The sequence below is a fragment of the Aplysia californica genome, unplaced genomic scaffold (assembly GCF_000002075.1).
Source record: "Aplysia californica isolate F4 #8 unplaced genomic scaffold, AplCal3.0 scaffold00316, whole genome shotgun sequence".
NCBI lineage: Eukaryota > Metazoa > Mollusca > Gastropoda > Aplysiida > Aplysiidae > Aplysia > Aplysia californica.
Genome location: NW_004797586.1, coordinates 1,420 through 16,919, shown reverse-complemented (window position 1 = coordinate 16,919; position 15,500 = coordinate 1,420). Strand labels below are relative to the sequence as shown.

Genomic DNA, 15,500 nt, shown 5'->3' with positions numbered 1-15,500 from the left:
GCCCTGTTATTGCCGATAACTTTTAATAGAGACAAAGAGTAGGAAAAATCGGGGATTTAAAAAATCCCTGTTATTACCCGATCCCTGTTATTTCCGGGCCTGTTATATATGGTTTCCACTGTATATAATTCTTCTTGTCTTTTTCCAACCCCTTGCAGTTTAAGGTCTCAAATTAAATTTTTATTGGTCTACCCCAACCTCTTTTGGCTGCTATTTTTCCATTGAGAGCATGACCTTCAAGGATATTAACTTTAATATCAATTCAATTAAGTATATTTGTGGCTAATTCTGCTAATACTGCTATATTTCGACGATCATTATCTGCCAGCAGAACAAAATCTCTTTCCATGACCCTCACCTGCCCCATGACATCCAGCAGTAGTCGCATAGACTTGTCATCATGGACAAGAGAGTCTGTGTAGATCCTGCCCAAATACTTCCTTGGGTTGACAGAATTCTGTACAGCACATAGGTCTGGCCGGACATTGAAGCCATGCTCAATTCTTCCCACAGTGAAAGGGAAAGCTCCACCTGTTAAGATGTGCAAGAGGATTAGCTTTATTATAGATGCACTTCCAAAGCAAACAGACACAGAGTTTTGTTCTGGTCTCTGCAACACAAAAAGAATATATAGAAGTAAATAAAGAGCAGGGTAAGAACACACAACACATACACCTACAACTACACAAATAGGGTTCACAATCCCTTTCTCTCTCTTCCTTTCCAGTAATACATACAACTTAAAAGCACTTAACTTTACCCTTCATTTGAGAAAAATTTTAAAAAAAAAAATCCCTGTCAATTTTCTGCCGTGTTAAGAAAACCCACAATTTACAAACACAACTCATGCCCTTTGTAAGTGTACAGAAGCTGACCAAACTGAGGAACACATCCTCCAGCAGTGCAAGACACACAGGGTCCTGAAACAGGAAATGAGGATCCTGTCCCCGCGGTTTTATGCAAAAACAATTCAGAAATTACGCTGAGCAAAAAAATGTGAAATTATGTGATTCTGTTAATTTTAACAAAGAATGATAAAGGAAAATAATTAGAAATTATGCAAAAAACAATCAAATTCTACTAAATTATGCGGGTGCATAAAACCATGGGGGCAGGCTAACTGAAGAACTGAGCAGGATCACCCAGTTATATAGATAATATTAATCATCACTTCTCTAGTGCTCACTCCCTGGTGGCTCTAGACATTTCATAATAAAATAAGATTTAAATCAACATTTCATGTATACTAGCCATTCAAAATACAATAATTCTTTCGAATACATATACACTTGTATTCTGACAGAAAATATACACATAAAGACAATTACTGTGACTACTGATCATACTTGCTGTTGGAAGAAGAATCAAACTAGACTTTTTGATAGATTCTAGACCTCAAGTGTGGTGCGATCAAAAATAAAAAGAAGGAACCCCCTCTGTAAAAGAAATCTCCTCTAAGTGACATACAAAACTCGCGGAGAGCTGCCCACATAACGTACCCTAAGCAATATACACAACTTGCTCACACATTGTTACACATAAGCCTTACTCTGTGGGACACAAACACTTCACCTCATGTAACACACACACACACACACACACACACACACACTGTGACACACACATACTGCGACACACTGACACACACACACACTGTGACACACTGACACACACACACTGTGACACACTGACACACACACACTGTGACACACACATACACACACTGTGACACACTGACACACACATACTGTGACATACATATACACACACTGTGACACACTGACACACACATACTGTGACACACTGACACACACACACTGTGACACACTGACACACACACACACACTGTGACACACACATACACACACTGTGACACACACACACACACTGTGACACACACACACACACCTACACACACATAATGTGACACACACACACTCTCACACACACACACACACAGGGACACACACAACACACAACACACACTGTGATACACACACACACACACACACACTGTGACACACTGTGACACACTGACACACACACATTGTGACACACTGACACACACACTGTGACACACTGACACACACACACACTGTGACACACTGACACACACACACTGTGACACACTGACACACACACACACTGTGACACACACATACACACACTGTGACACACACATAAACACACACACACATACACTGTGACACACACACACACATACACTGTGACACACACACACACACACACACACACACACACACACACACACACCTTCCCCGGTGTGACACACTCAACTTACCACCATGAGCGAAGCAGACCTTCAGTCTGGGGAACTTCTCAAGAACACCTCCAAAGAGCATGGAGCAGATGGCTGTGGTGGTTTCAGCTGGCATGCCTGAAACAGAGCAACGATCATCTAAGCTTATTCTCAGAGTGGGTGGTTGGCGGGTGCTCTGGTGTGGTTTGCTTCTTCTTTCCTATCAAACGTCTATCGTCCTGATCTCTCCTCCTTCTATTTTGTGTTTGTTCCTCTCTTGTAACACCTCTAATCTTCGGCACTTATATGACCTTATTGTGTTGCAAGTGCCGTAAAACTCTTTACTAAAACTAAAACTTATTCTCAGAAAAACAGTACAGGTGGTATAAACAAACCAGACGAATGGTGTGGCAAGGTGGGTTTACTTTACACAGGTATCTTTTTTCTGCTTTGTATGAAGGATAAAGTTGGGTAAATTCCTTATTTATTTCTTCTATCATAAAATACCTTTTTTTTTCAAAGACAGTGAACTTCTAAGGTATGCCTCACTTCACCTACTCTGAAGGTCATAATTCATTTCTCTGCATGAAAAAAAAACAACTGCACATACCACACATTTATTAAATATCTAAAGATGCATTGAGCCTCTGAAAATAAAAATGACATTTTAGAGTAACTATTCTTTGGGGTTATCAGCACAAGTCATCTCTTCAAAAGCTATGATAAAGATATGACTATGAAAGAAAATAAGAGCACATTTGTGTCACGACGAGGTGGAATCAGGCACTCTTTAGTTGTTTTTTTTGTATATGGAGTCATTGGTATCAACTTAAAGCTCGTTCATTTGCCTTGCTTTTGGTGAAAAAAATTCCACCTATCTTGAATATAAGATAAGACCAGATATTTGCAATGGAAGGAGGTGCAGGTCACCAAGAGTCAGAGGTAAAGTTAGCAAAAAAATGGTCACCCAAGTTTAGTGAATTGCAAAGCTTGAGCGTCCTCAGAAACTGAAAATTTCCATTTTTTGTGACTTTAACCACCTTTTTCAGTAAAATCAACACATAAATGTGATTTTAAATGGACATAAAAGGTGCTGAGCCAAAACAAAGAAAATTTGAAAAAAATTGTCCAATGCGCCGAAAAATGTTAGTTTCTTTGATTTTCATTATTTTGATGAAGGCCTGGTTTCACCATGACACATTACACTTGTGTATAAAACAATGTACAAGTGAACTTGTCCAAAACAACTTCATAGTTTTTAGGAGAAACGTGGTCATCCTTGAAAGGTGATCCTCTTAGACAGGGTCTCTATAATATTTTTGAAAAGCAAAAAGTTAAACGTGGTCGTTTGTTTTTTTAGTTTTAGAAAGAGTGTTATGGCACTTGCAACACAATGAGGTCATATAAGTGCCGAAGAATAGATTATGTGTTACAAGAGAGTAACATACACAAAAAAGAAGGAGGGGAGATAAGGACAACAGATGTTTGATAGGAAAGAAGGAGCAAACCACACCAGAGCACCCGCCAACCACCCACGTAATTTGTTTATTTGTTTGGTTAGAGTCTTACAATATTGGCAATAGCATAAGATCATATGAGCATATAGGGATCATTTTTAATGGTGATAGTCTTGCACAGGTTGTTTTTGTTATTACAACAGGTTCAGCGACAGTTATCTGTCAGTACTAGCCCTCTGATCTACTCACCTACCAACCAAGGCAACCAGTAATTCTTCATGCGACCTCCTAGTTCCATATCCCAGGGGTGAACAAAGATGGCACAGTTGTGTTCCTCTGCAGCCTTTTAAAATAAACAATCACAACTTTTTAAAAAGATAAAACACTTCATCTAAGAAGAGTGATTCTTCTAAGTATGACACTTTTTCTCAACTAGGTTCTGTTGAGAACGAGCTGACATGATCATACCCACAGTAATAATAATAATCATCATCATCATCATAAATATAAAAATACTAACAACAACAACAACAATAATAATAATAACAATTATGCAAATAATTTCTATAACGCCCACTCTGGTACAATACAGCTCAAAGTGCTTTACAATACTCTATCTTAACACTGAATACATGTAGCCTACATAAACCTGCTTACATAAGCTCTTTAGGTTCACACTAATACATAAGGAGACATTTATAGTATCACCGCAAAACTGATGACGATAAGCATACCACAGAGTGAACATAAGAGAATTATGAATAACAAGGACTAACTGTTATTTTTGTTTTTGTAAAGTGTTTTACAGCGGTCGCAACTGCATAAGGCGCGGGACACACCTAATATTTTCAGTTGGTAGGAAATTTTTAATTCTGCACACGGGCCCTCCGAGATTTTGCGCCCTTGCCCGAGAAGGCTAGGTGTAGATCTTTCCTACCAGAAGATCAGGGGTGTGGCTGAAAGACAGCAGTAAGAAGAAGCGAAGGAGTAGCAGTAGAAAGGCTGCAGAAAGAATCAGGAGCCCAGAGGAAGGGGCAAAGGAGGTGAGGGGGTGGGGGCAGAAAGAGGAGACGAAAGCAAACGACAGAACATTGCTAAAGAGCAGGAAAGGAGGTGAAAGGAGACAAATTTAGAGAAGAAAATTTTTCGGTCGCTACCCGGATTCAAACCCGGGACCTTTTGAATGAGAGGCCAACACCTTAACCTCTAGGCCACGAGAGCCCCCACTAACTGTTAAGACGGCATTTCACTTAGTATGCTTTTCAATCAATTTTAGATTTTGCGCCCGACTTTGCATTCCTCAGATGTTGGGAGTAAGAGTTCCACACAGATTGAGCTGGATGAGGAAAGGACCTCTGCGCCAGTTTGCGAGCTCCCTTCCTTGGGTCTCCTGCACGCGACAGAGAAGTGCCGAACCGCTCCACTTTAGATGCCAGTATGCTGTTAAAAGTATTGTCAAAAGTGGCTTCAACAGAGTCTTTCCCTTCTTCTGTCAACACACATCTATCTGTTTGTGTGACGAAAAAGTGAACATTACACTAAAAACCATGATCTGACCCATCACAGGACACAAAAACCAGTACCTGTGGTGTAGCAGTTAGGAACTTCGCTGTAGCATGCAGGAGACCCGAGTTCTATTCCACAAAGGGGAGAAAATTTGTATTGAGTATCTCAGTCTTCCTACAGGGATGTTACGTCCCTCTCAGCCTTGGTTGGCCCTGAGAGGCAGGGTCACAAGCCTGCTTTCTATATGATTTAAATTGCGTGTTGATGGGGACGTAAAAATGCCAACAATTAAAAAAAAAAGAAGAAAAAAAAGAACAGGAGACAAAGACACCAAACCTTACGGCAAAAACTGGCTGCAGTTCAGGGGCATCCAAGTTCCACTCATTAATATGAGACCCAATCTGAACACCAGGAAAACCTGAGGGACAAGCAGGCATAGGGTTATCCCTGTTTTTGGCCAACATTGTTGATGGAATGTGGGGATGATGCAACTTATGTAAATCATGACTAAATGTGCCTTAAATAACACATTTTGTGATGAAGCTCTTCATTTGCACATTCAAATAAATTGAATTTGCCACAGGGCTCAATAAGCAAAGAATGTGGACTATAAACTTTGATAGCTATAGTCAAAAGCTTAATTTCCCTATGAAGGCAAAAGAAAAAACATCTCCCCATTTCAACATGCTACAGCCTCAGACATATTGAGAAGCAGCCAATAAAATGGAAATTTGCCTTTTTTGAGGATTGGATCTTGGTAAATATGATTTTAATATCACTCATCCCTTACTCTTACCCAATTCCTTTCGGCACCGAATCAGTTCTTTCACAGCCAGTTCTGGCGCTTGCATTGGAAGAGTCCCAAGTCCTACAAATCTGCTAGGACATTCCTTGACCAGGCCAGCCAGGTGATTGTTGAGATACTCACACAAGTCCAGAGTGTCCAGTGGTTCAGCCTGGAAAGTTCAGTTTTAGTAGAGGTTTTACAGCGCTCGCAATTGCATAAGGTCAAATGAGCACCAGAAGATAAGAGGTGTTTCAAGAGAGTAAAAAACATAAAAAAGAAGAAGGGGAGATAAGGATGATAGATGTTTGATAGGTACAGAAGAAGCAAATCACACCAGAGCACCCGCCAACCACCCACTTCAGCCAGGAAAGGGGATAACATTAAGTGCAGTAATGATAATAATAAAAACAATAATAATAATAATAATAACGGGAATTTATAAAGCCCTAATGCAGAATTATTGCTCAACTGAACAGACAAATGATAAGACAGAAAATACACATTGTGAGACCATTTTTACAACAACATGCTTTGACCATTGGATCTTGGTAAATATGAGTATACACTGGGATCAGGAATGGATAACTTAAACACACTTTGGGGATTGACAAAATGTGTTCAACACATCCATAATTCGGGTTAACTGATAAAGAAAAATTAAAGATATAGCGGTAGGAGAATGGCAAATTATATGAACTATCTGAGATTTCGAGTTTTCTGCATCCATGTTATCTTTGCCCAACTGTATATGAACAATATCGCTTGTCTGTTATCCACTGTCGCAGTCTTACAACTCAATGTTTCTTAAATCTCCTATTGTCATACTAGTACTATAGTACTCAAGTACTTATAGCTCCATGACAAAAGCCAGAACCACATGTATGATCAGGATCGAGATTAAGTAAGTCAAAATCCCTTATCTCTCCCATACAGCTCAAGGACCTGTCTGTGCACAGAACAGACAGGATTTCACTGCCACGCCTCTGCAGCACATCATAAGATCCACTTCAGTTTGTGATATCAGCATGCATTTCCTTTTCTTTTAATGGGCCGAGTACACGAGTTTAGACCCACATCTTGAGGCTTTCTCTTCTTTCATTTCGAACAACAGAATGAATGCTAAGCTTGTGAAACGAGGAAATCAACATGGAAACAAATACAATACTGGAGGGAGTAAATGAATTTTGGAGAAAACAAAAGAAAACAAATTTTCCAGATGACAAGCATCTTGCTTTATTAAAACTACTCTCTTTTGAATATTATTCACAATAAATCAATGAGAAATAATAACATCTCTATGAAAATTAATTAGAATAAAGAACGGCTTAGCTCAAAATTGTGACTACAGTATCCTTGAAGAACAGAAGAAAAAGAAAATGAAATGGAAAACGAGAGAAAAAAATTGAAAGCGACACAAAACATTTTAGTCTTCTTATCCTAATTAAATCCAATGAGTGTTGGCTAATCCATTCCTTGTGCTCCCATTTCTTCACACCGAGTACTTCTTGACAAGTTGATGTAAAGACTTCTTTGACCTTGGTCCAGTGTGTATTCACCTGTTCCTCAGCTGCAGCTGAAACTCTTCTTTCTTGTGCCCATCCAAGAGACTTACTTGGAACTTTATTCTTTTGATTCCTGTGCTGGTTCCATGCTTTTTGAGTCGAAGCTTGAGTTTTGCAAACAGCAGATGATGATCCGACCCAACATCTGCCCCTCTCTGTACTTTGACATCTTCCAGAGAACACCTGAACCTACGAGAGATACAAAAATGATCTATCTGGCTCTTCGTCACTCCATCTGGTGAAACCCATGTGGCCTTGTGAATCCTCTTGTGGGGAAAAACAGAGCCTCCAATGACAAAACTGGTGAAAGCACAAATATTTGCGAATCGCTCACCATTCTCATTCATTTGTCCTAAGCCGTGTTGTCCCATAATTCTTTCATACCCCACGTTGTCCCGACCAATCTTGGCATTGGCATCTCCCATTATGATGTTGACATCCTTCTTTGGTAGTTTGTCGATGACCCCCTGGAGCTGGCTGTAAAAGGCATCCTTGTCTTCATCCGAAGCATCATTTGTTGGGGCGTAGATTTGGACTATATTCGTGTTGATGCTCTTGCTCCTTGTAGTGAATGAAGCCATGACGATCCTTTCCCCGTGTGGTTCCCATCCTCTAAGTGACTTCTGTGCATACTTACTCAAAATGATTCCAACTCCTTCCGCATGATACTTGTCTTCCCTCCCAGAAAACAATACTTGTTCCCCCAAGCTGAGCTGCTTCTGTCCAGACTGTATCCAGTGGGTTTCGCTGACTCCTTGTATGTGCAGCCTGTATCTCTTCATCTCTTGTACTACTTGAGAACTCTTTCCTGTTTCATACAAGGTGCGAACATTCCACGACGCAATCCGGAGAGACTTGTTCGACAGAGAAGGTTTCGGGTCAGAAGAGTCCTTTCGGCTTTGTCCGCTGTCCTTCATTGTTCCTGCTGATGCAGAAGCTCCTCCGTTTCCCAAGATCGAAAAATAAAAAGCTGTGTTTGTTCGTGTTTCTGTAACTTACTGTTTTTTACTGGGTTGGGTAGTTGGCCCTCCGCCAAACTAGCACTTTTCGGGTGACCAGACCGTTGCACTTTTAGTCGCCTCTTAAGTGCCATATGTCTAGAATAAAACAGATTTTCAAGACAAAACTATTGCGTGGTGACAATCATTCAGAGCAAAAGTACAAAATTAGTTTGTTTACTAACCCAGTAGCCAAACATGACAGGAACTGTGGACAAGACTTGGACATCAACACCTGAAACGACACCAAGAGAGACTTTCATGAATGATACATTAATATGACTAACAAGGTTTCCATATCTTCCAAACAAGCTACAACTATAACACTTCTGCACAAAGAGGGAGTGGGGTGGGTTGGGGTGGGGGGGGGGGTTATAAAGTTAAAGCCCTCCACATAAATCTGGGCACAAGATTCCAATCTTTTTGCAAATATACTTCTAAATTTAAGCCAGGCAATGCCAAAGCATTTAATTCTGCAACAACAATAACAAGAAATAAAACAACAACAAAAAACCTTGTCCTGACGGAATATTCCTATATTCATTTGCACATCTAAAGAAGAAATATTCCATTGCTAGGGTAAAAGTTCAAGTTTTTGACATCCCCTGGATAAATGACAACAACGATTCAGTGCTGATAAGAAATGGTGAAAGAAAAATACCACCTCTACTTGTAGCGTTCATGAAACAAGCTCAGTTTAACATATTTAGTATTACAAAGATGAAAATATTCCCTTTATTTTTTTGTTGAAAAAGATAAAAGTGTAGACGAGGTGGAGGAATAAAATAGAGACTCCTGCTCCGACTCGAAAACAAAGCAACATTTAATCTTTTCTGGCCCTAATAAAAAGGATCATTATCATCAATGACAACACCTATCACTTCCTCAGCAAATGTTCTGAAAAAAAGTCAGTACATTCTATACATTACCTGTCCTATCCATATCCTTGAGTCTGGCAGCTGTCGACCAACAATTGTCCTCAATTTCTCGGAAGAGTTTACCGTCCTTCATCATTCGTGCCTTTCCAGCACAATGATGATGCAGTTGAATCCATCCACCATATCCATACCGCTGAAAATACAGTAGGTAATCGAACTTCCAATTATAGTGCAAAACATTTATCTTTTTCCCAAAGACAATTAAGAATGATGCATGAGCCGTTCACAAAATTTGTGACAAAGTGCTCCAACAACCCAAATTGTCAAATGGTCAATTTCTATGCTTTTCTTACCTTAATGCAATCTATAATTGAGATGATAATCAGAAACACTAGCTCAGAAAAGCTGACCAACAGTTAAATCCAACCTTAATAAAAAAGTGACATGCTTGTGATCATGCTGTGGCACAAATAAAAATGTGCCAGTTCTTTCAATTGAAAACACAGCTCATTAATATATACATACAATGTATAATTACATAGAAACACTGCATGGCTTTCATACTTGCGATCAAAATGTAGACGAGCATCTGCAGTGTAGTGGTTATAATAAACCCTCTTTGACATTGGAAGAGGAAGAGGTGAATTGACTCCCCTGTCGGGAAGATGACTAATTGAGTATCTCCATCTGTCTGCGTGCGGGAGTAATAATAAATATAGTAAAAATCTACCCAAAAAGTATAATCCAAACAAGACCTTAAGCTGTCATGTATTCTAAAACTATTGCAAACAGCTTCATTACAAGAGTATCATGTGCACAGCATCTAACTAATTATATTGTAATCATTTCAGCCATGCCCATAGAAACATGTAGCCTATTCTGATGAATACCTTTTGCCAAAAAGTAAAACGTTTTTATCAACATCAGTAATTAACATGGCGATGCTTTTTGGTGCAAGGAATCTAAAGAGAAAAAAAACAACTTTTTTTTCAGAGAAGGAAGGGACTAGCGACTGAATTATAGATAGAATTCAATTAATTCAGCATTCTTTCCTCAAGTCTGAACCTTTTGGGAGAACATTTAACTGTTGAACCTGTCCTTAACCATCACAATAGACCAAGAAGGAAAGAGGCCGTTATGGCAGGAGGGTCTGAATAATGATCACACTACACCTATGAAAACGAATTCTTACACGGCACTTGCAATAGATGTCACCAACAACAACACAGAAGCTTAACTAAAACACTCTCCTCTGGGTTCATACAAATTTTAAAACATTGAAATGCAGCCATCAGTCTTAAACACCCCCAGTAGAGCCCAGGTCAACAGGTCATTAACAAAACAAGATAACACTAGAAAAAAAAAGGCTGACCTAAGCAGCCGAGATAGCCACCGTCAGACTGACACCACACTGCCTGTCATATGACCACATGGCATTTATTACTGGTTGTTGCATAAGAAGTGGACAGCGGCAGAGGAAACCAGTGAACTCATCACACGGTGAAGTCGACACAGCTGAAAAACATGTGGCGAGTTCACCGAAAAAAAAGTATCCAAATAACAGTGAACTCGTCACACCACCTCCACCAGCCATCTTGTACCATTTTACTGTTTCATTGCACAGAGCAACCTACTTAGGGAACCTATCAAATGGTTAACGGGGACAGATCAGCGAAACATAGCTTTATTAAGAGCATTCGAGCAAAGGAATAAATGGAGAACAATGATCCCTGATGTCTATTGCAGATCTGGATCTGGGTGATGATGGTGGTATATTGCTCACAAAAATGGTCCGTTTTCTCTTTAAAATGCTGAGACAGAAAGGTTGACGTGTAGACTTTGATTCAATAAACTCTAGCTTTGTATTTTAAAAATATTATTAATTAAAGGTTGACAAGTGTGGGTTTGCCTGCCAATCCACGGTGAACTTGCCACACATTTTTCACAAGTTTGAGTATGTGACGAGATCACAGGAAGTACGAGACGACTTCACCATGTGACGAGTCAACTGGAAGCCCGGCAGAATGCTCTATGGGACCAACACACTGCACATCCTTGGGTCAGCGCTCTAATAAGCCCCACCCCTCTTGTTTCATATGGTAGTGCCTATATAGCCAGGCAATAAAAAGCCCAGTTACCAGTTACTTCTTAGCATTGATGATAGCACGAACACACTCAGTTGGGGAACAGGTTGGCAGAACTTACCAAGTGACTGCACTATGAGCAGGTTTTGAGGCCAACTTGTCATGAATGAAGTGGCTATTCCGACGAGTCTGAAAAGCCTCCCATGGCTATTCGGACTCAAACTTCAATAAGGCAAGCTGGAATTGATGTTTTTCATTATCATATCGATTTCAGCATGAGATACTTATTGGTTGATGATTTTCCAAACTGACTCTTCCTCTGTCATTTTAATGCTGTTTTAACATTTAATTTGCATTTTATTTGTCCCCAAGAAATGACAACTTTAATGACTTTATTAATGTTTTGAACTGATACCCCTTCAGACAATGGAAGGATTGTTGCTTGTCTAACACATGTGGTGTTTTGTTCTGATTTTATTTGACCATCATGTAAAGTATACTGTTGGCAAAGCTTTTCCTTTAGACCACTGTTACTTTGAATGACTGACTTTTGTTCCCTTAGGAACGGTTTTAAGTTTTCTCTTTTTAATTTTTAACTGGACTTCCAATTGATCAGTGATTTTGTCTTTCTCATCAAATAAAGCGGGTTTAGACTACCTATTGATAGATTTATAATCCTTTGTCGTTCTGAAACTTTGATTTTCAATTCTTTCACTGCTTTGAGAACAGATTGCCGTTTCCCTGTTTGCGTTTATTGAATATATTGTTTTGTAGTTCAGATTTTGCAACTGTATTCCCTTTTGACGTCACAAAAGTAATACTTTTCTTAATTTGTGTCCAATATTTTGACCAGATAGTAGAAACAGAGGAAGGACAAGGTCGAGTTGGCTGTCCGCTTCACATCCGGTAGCCTATAGTACCCCATGACTGCGCACGCGCATCGGAGTTTGAGTCCGAATAGCCATGGGAGGCTATTCAGACTCGAGTCCCAACAATAGACGCAGCCGTCATATGAAAATGACTGCATGACTGGCTATGTTAGACAAGGGCCACTGCTAAGGACAAGTTCGGAACAGAGGCCATTAGTACAAGAGACTGTGCTAAGGTTTGACAGTATGTATTAGGGGGTAGCATATGAGTAAGGGCATGAATCTTACAAAGACTGCGCTGGTAACTGGTGGCACTTTTTGTCCAGTACGGAGTGTCTACGTACACCGTAACTTACGATAACCGGGCACCTAGCCTCAGTGTCCACGTACATGGTAACCGGCAACCGGGCACGTAGTCTCAGTGTCACGTACACGGTAACCGGGCAGTTCAGAACTCCAAGTTCAGTTTTTGTCATCTGGTGTTGCCTTTATCCCCATCCCTCCCCCAACTATACCATTAAAAAAAATCAATAATCCCCCCATTCCGGAGCCCTATACTTCGCAGCGCACAGACTTTGAATGAACTTTGGGGGCCCCAACCGGTACTCACAATGTGATGCACACTGACCGGTCACGATGGCTAGCCCGACAAAACGCTTGTATGACTTTCTCTTTTTTTCAGCAAGTGACAGCACAAGACAAATATTGATTTATTTTAATTCCGGTTACTGTGTACATAGATAAGGCCAGGGCAAGATCGACGGCAAAAAGACTCGAGGCCTCAATTCCAAAACTGAAAAAGATTCAAGGAATTGAGTTCAATTTTCGAGTTTGGAAGCTGCTTCAAGTGAGCCTGGCTGTTTACAGGCCATGACTTGAACGCTGCTAAAAATAGCTTTTAAACTGGAGAATCGAGTCTCGAGTTTGACACTATTTGACAGACATGGCTGGCAAAGCCTGCGCGCATACCAAGACAAGTTGGTTTTCACGCATTTGTGTGTGTGTGTGTTTGTGTGTGTGTGTGTGTGTGTGTGTGTGTGTATGTGTGTGTGTGTGTGTGTGTGTGTGTGTGTGTGTGTGTGTGTGTGTGTGTTGTAGATAGACTTGTAGGGTTGCCTCCCTTCTATCACTCTTGCCAAAGCGTGGGGCACAGTCTCCTTCTCTCCTGCATCCTTTGCTTCCTGATATGTCAAAGTATGCTTTGATGACAAATGTTTTGTTATTGTCCACGTTGTATTATTGTATGCCAAAACATTTTTACAAATCATACAAACAACAGTATTGTGTTTTTCTGCTTATAAAAAAAAGTCCCAAGCTAAAGATCGACGTCTGGACATGATGACTCATTAAATTGATATCAACTCAAAACACACAATATGATTTACAAAAGAATACGTGTACAGTGAAAATGAAAGAGCAGTGAAATTCAAAAGCAAGCGTTCAAGACAAAAGAAAGAGAAAAAGGAAGTGAATGATTTAATTTGGGATGGGCGGGCGTGGGGCAACAAGATTCAAAGTAGCAGTAGCCTACGTGCAGCGTGGTTTCGTACTTACTGGGCTACACGGTAAACACGACGAGTAGGCCTAGACCTAGTTTAGCATTCACTCATAGCGGGGAAGAAGAAGGTGGGGTGGGGTGGGGGGGGTTGCGTGAGACAATTGATAGTGACTGACTGGCTGTTTCTTGCCTTAGACCCCTACCGCACTAGGCCTACGACAGTTCATCCCGGGACGGACCTGTCTGACGTTTGAAACCTTTGAGCTGGAGTGTAATGTACCGCACCTATTATTGGGACGTGACATTTTTGTTGCATTGAGTCCCGGGCAGTTGTGAATCGCTACAACATCGGTGGGACAGGATGACCTAATACTGTTTGATCTTTCTCTTTCGTCTAATACGAAGCAACAGAGCACAGGCACATGCAACCTCATTCATCCACCTTGAAGACGTAGTCTTGAATCTACATGTATCTCTATGCCTAGTGCACGCCAAATTCAAATAGTAAAAAAAAAATATAAGTAAAGCATTCCCCGCGTAATGTTTGCTAATTTTGGGCCCTGATCACGAAAATCTTATATTATTTCTTAAATTTGGCCAATATTTAAGAAATTTTTGGAATGCATTTTTAACTCCGCCAAGGCCAACATCAAAGAAGCCGCCTTATGCACCGGATCAGGCTGTCCTGGTGCAGTGTCTGTTTTGAAGCGAAAACTCGACTGTGGGGTGGGACAGCCCTAGGCCTATCCCACGACAGGACAGTATAGTGCGGTAGAGATTTAGATTCTCGCCTCGATTCTCTGAGTCTAGGCTAAGAACAAGGCTAAAAAAAAGGAGACGGGAGGCATCGACCCTGGGCGGACTCGAAGCTTTGAGTTTGTGAACAAGATCAATTCTTTGAATCCTCATTCGGACTCGAAAGAATCGATCCCAGAGCTGATCTTGCCCTGGCATAACATAGATACTGAGACTAACTAGGTGCCCGGTTACCGTGTACATAGATACAGAGTCTAGATGAGACCAGGTGCCCAGTCACCGTGTACGTAGATACTGAGACTAGGTGCCTGGTTACCGTGTAGCCTACGTAGACACTCCGTGTCCAGTAAGCATAGTCATATCCCTAAAACTATAGAATAAAGGCTAGAAGGACTTCCGAAACGAGCAACCACCGCAACAAACACAATAGAGAAGGGTCCTAGATCTAGACCTTACCCTAACCCTAGCCCTACCCTTGCCTTAACCCTAACTCTAACTGCTCTATTCTATAGGGAGTGTATACAGACCCGATAACTGGGAATAAAGTCACAAAGTATACAGACCCGGTAGGGGAACTCTTTTGTGAATTCGGAAAGTTTCAGCACCCTCTTGGCTCAGGGTCACAGAATTCTACACTAATGTAGAATTCTGTGCTCAGGGTAGAACTAAGTCTAAGTTCTTCTAGCTATGTCCTAGGTCTAGCCTAGATCTAGACAGACAGATATAAATCATTGATCAAGTTTCGAGGCTAGCCTAGATCTAAATCTAAATGAAGATTGCGGATGTCTTTTAGATGAACGATCGTTTTTCCCCTGTTTTGGAGTTGGAGAAATCACAATTTGAAG

At 40.6% G+C, this 15,500-nt stretch overlaps 1 protein-coding gene across 3 annotated transcripts in view; it reads right to left on the bottom strand.

Annotated features, from left to right (window-relative positions):
• Positions 1–15,500, bottom strand: part of LOC101859255 (2-amino-3-carboxymuconate-6-semialdehyde decarboxylase) — a 23,454-nt gene that overhangs the window by 6,547 nt on the left and 1,407 nt on the right. The window contains exons 2-9 of one of the 3 annotated variants that reach the window (XM_005102181.3): positions 10,013–10,139; positions 9,500–9,641; positions 8,756–8,805; positions 6,020–6,179; positions 5,565–5,641; positions 3,967–4,060; positions 2,303–2,398; positions 359–531 (exon numbers count right to left, since the gene is read on the bottom strand). In XM_005102181.3, the coding sequence (XP_005102238.1) occupies positions 359–531; positions 2,303–2,398; positions 3,967–4,060; positions 5,565–5,641; positions 6,020–6,179; positions 8,756–8,805; positions 9,500–9,584 (735 nt within the window). In that variant the 5' untranslated portion in view covers positions 9,585–9,641; positions 10,013–10,139. The remainder of the gene's footprint in view (positions 1–358; positions 532–2,302; positions 2,399–3,966; positions 4,061–5,564; positions 5,642–6,019; positions 6,180–8,755; positions 8,806–9,499; positions 9,642–10,012; positions 10,140–15,500) is intronic. The other 2 variants (XM_005102182.3, XM_005102180.3) reach the window with 2 other exon arrangements.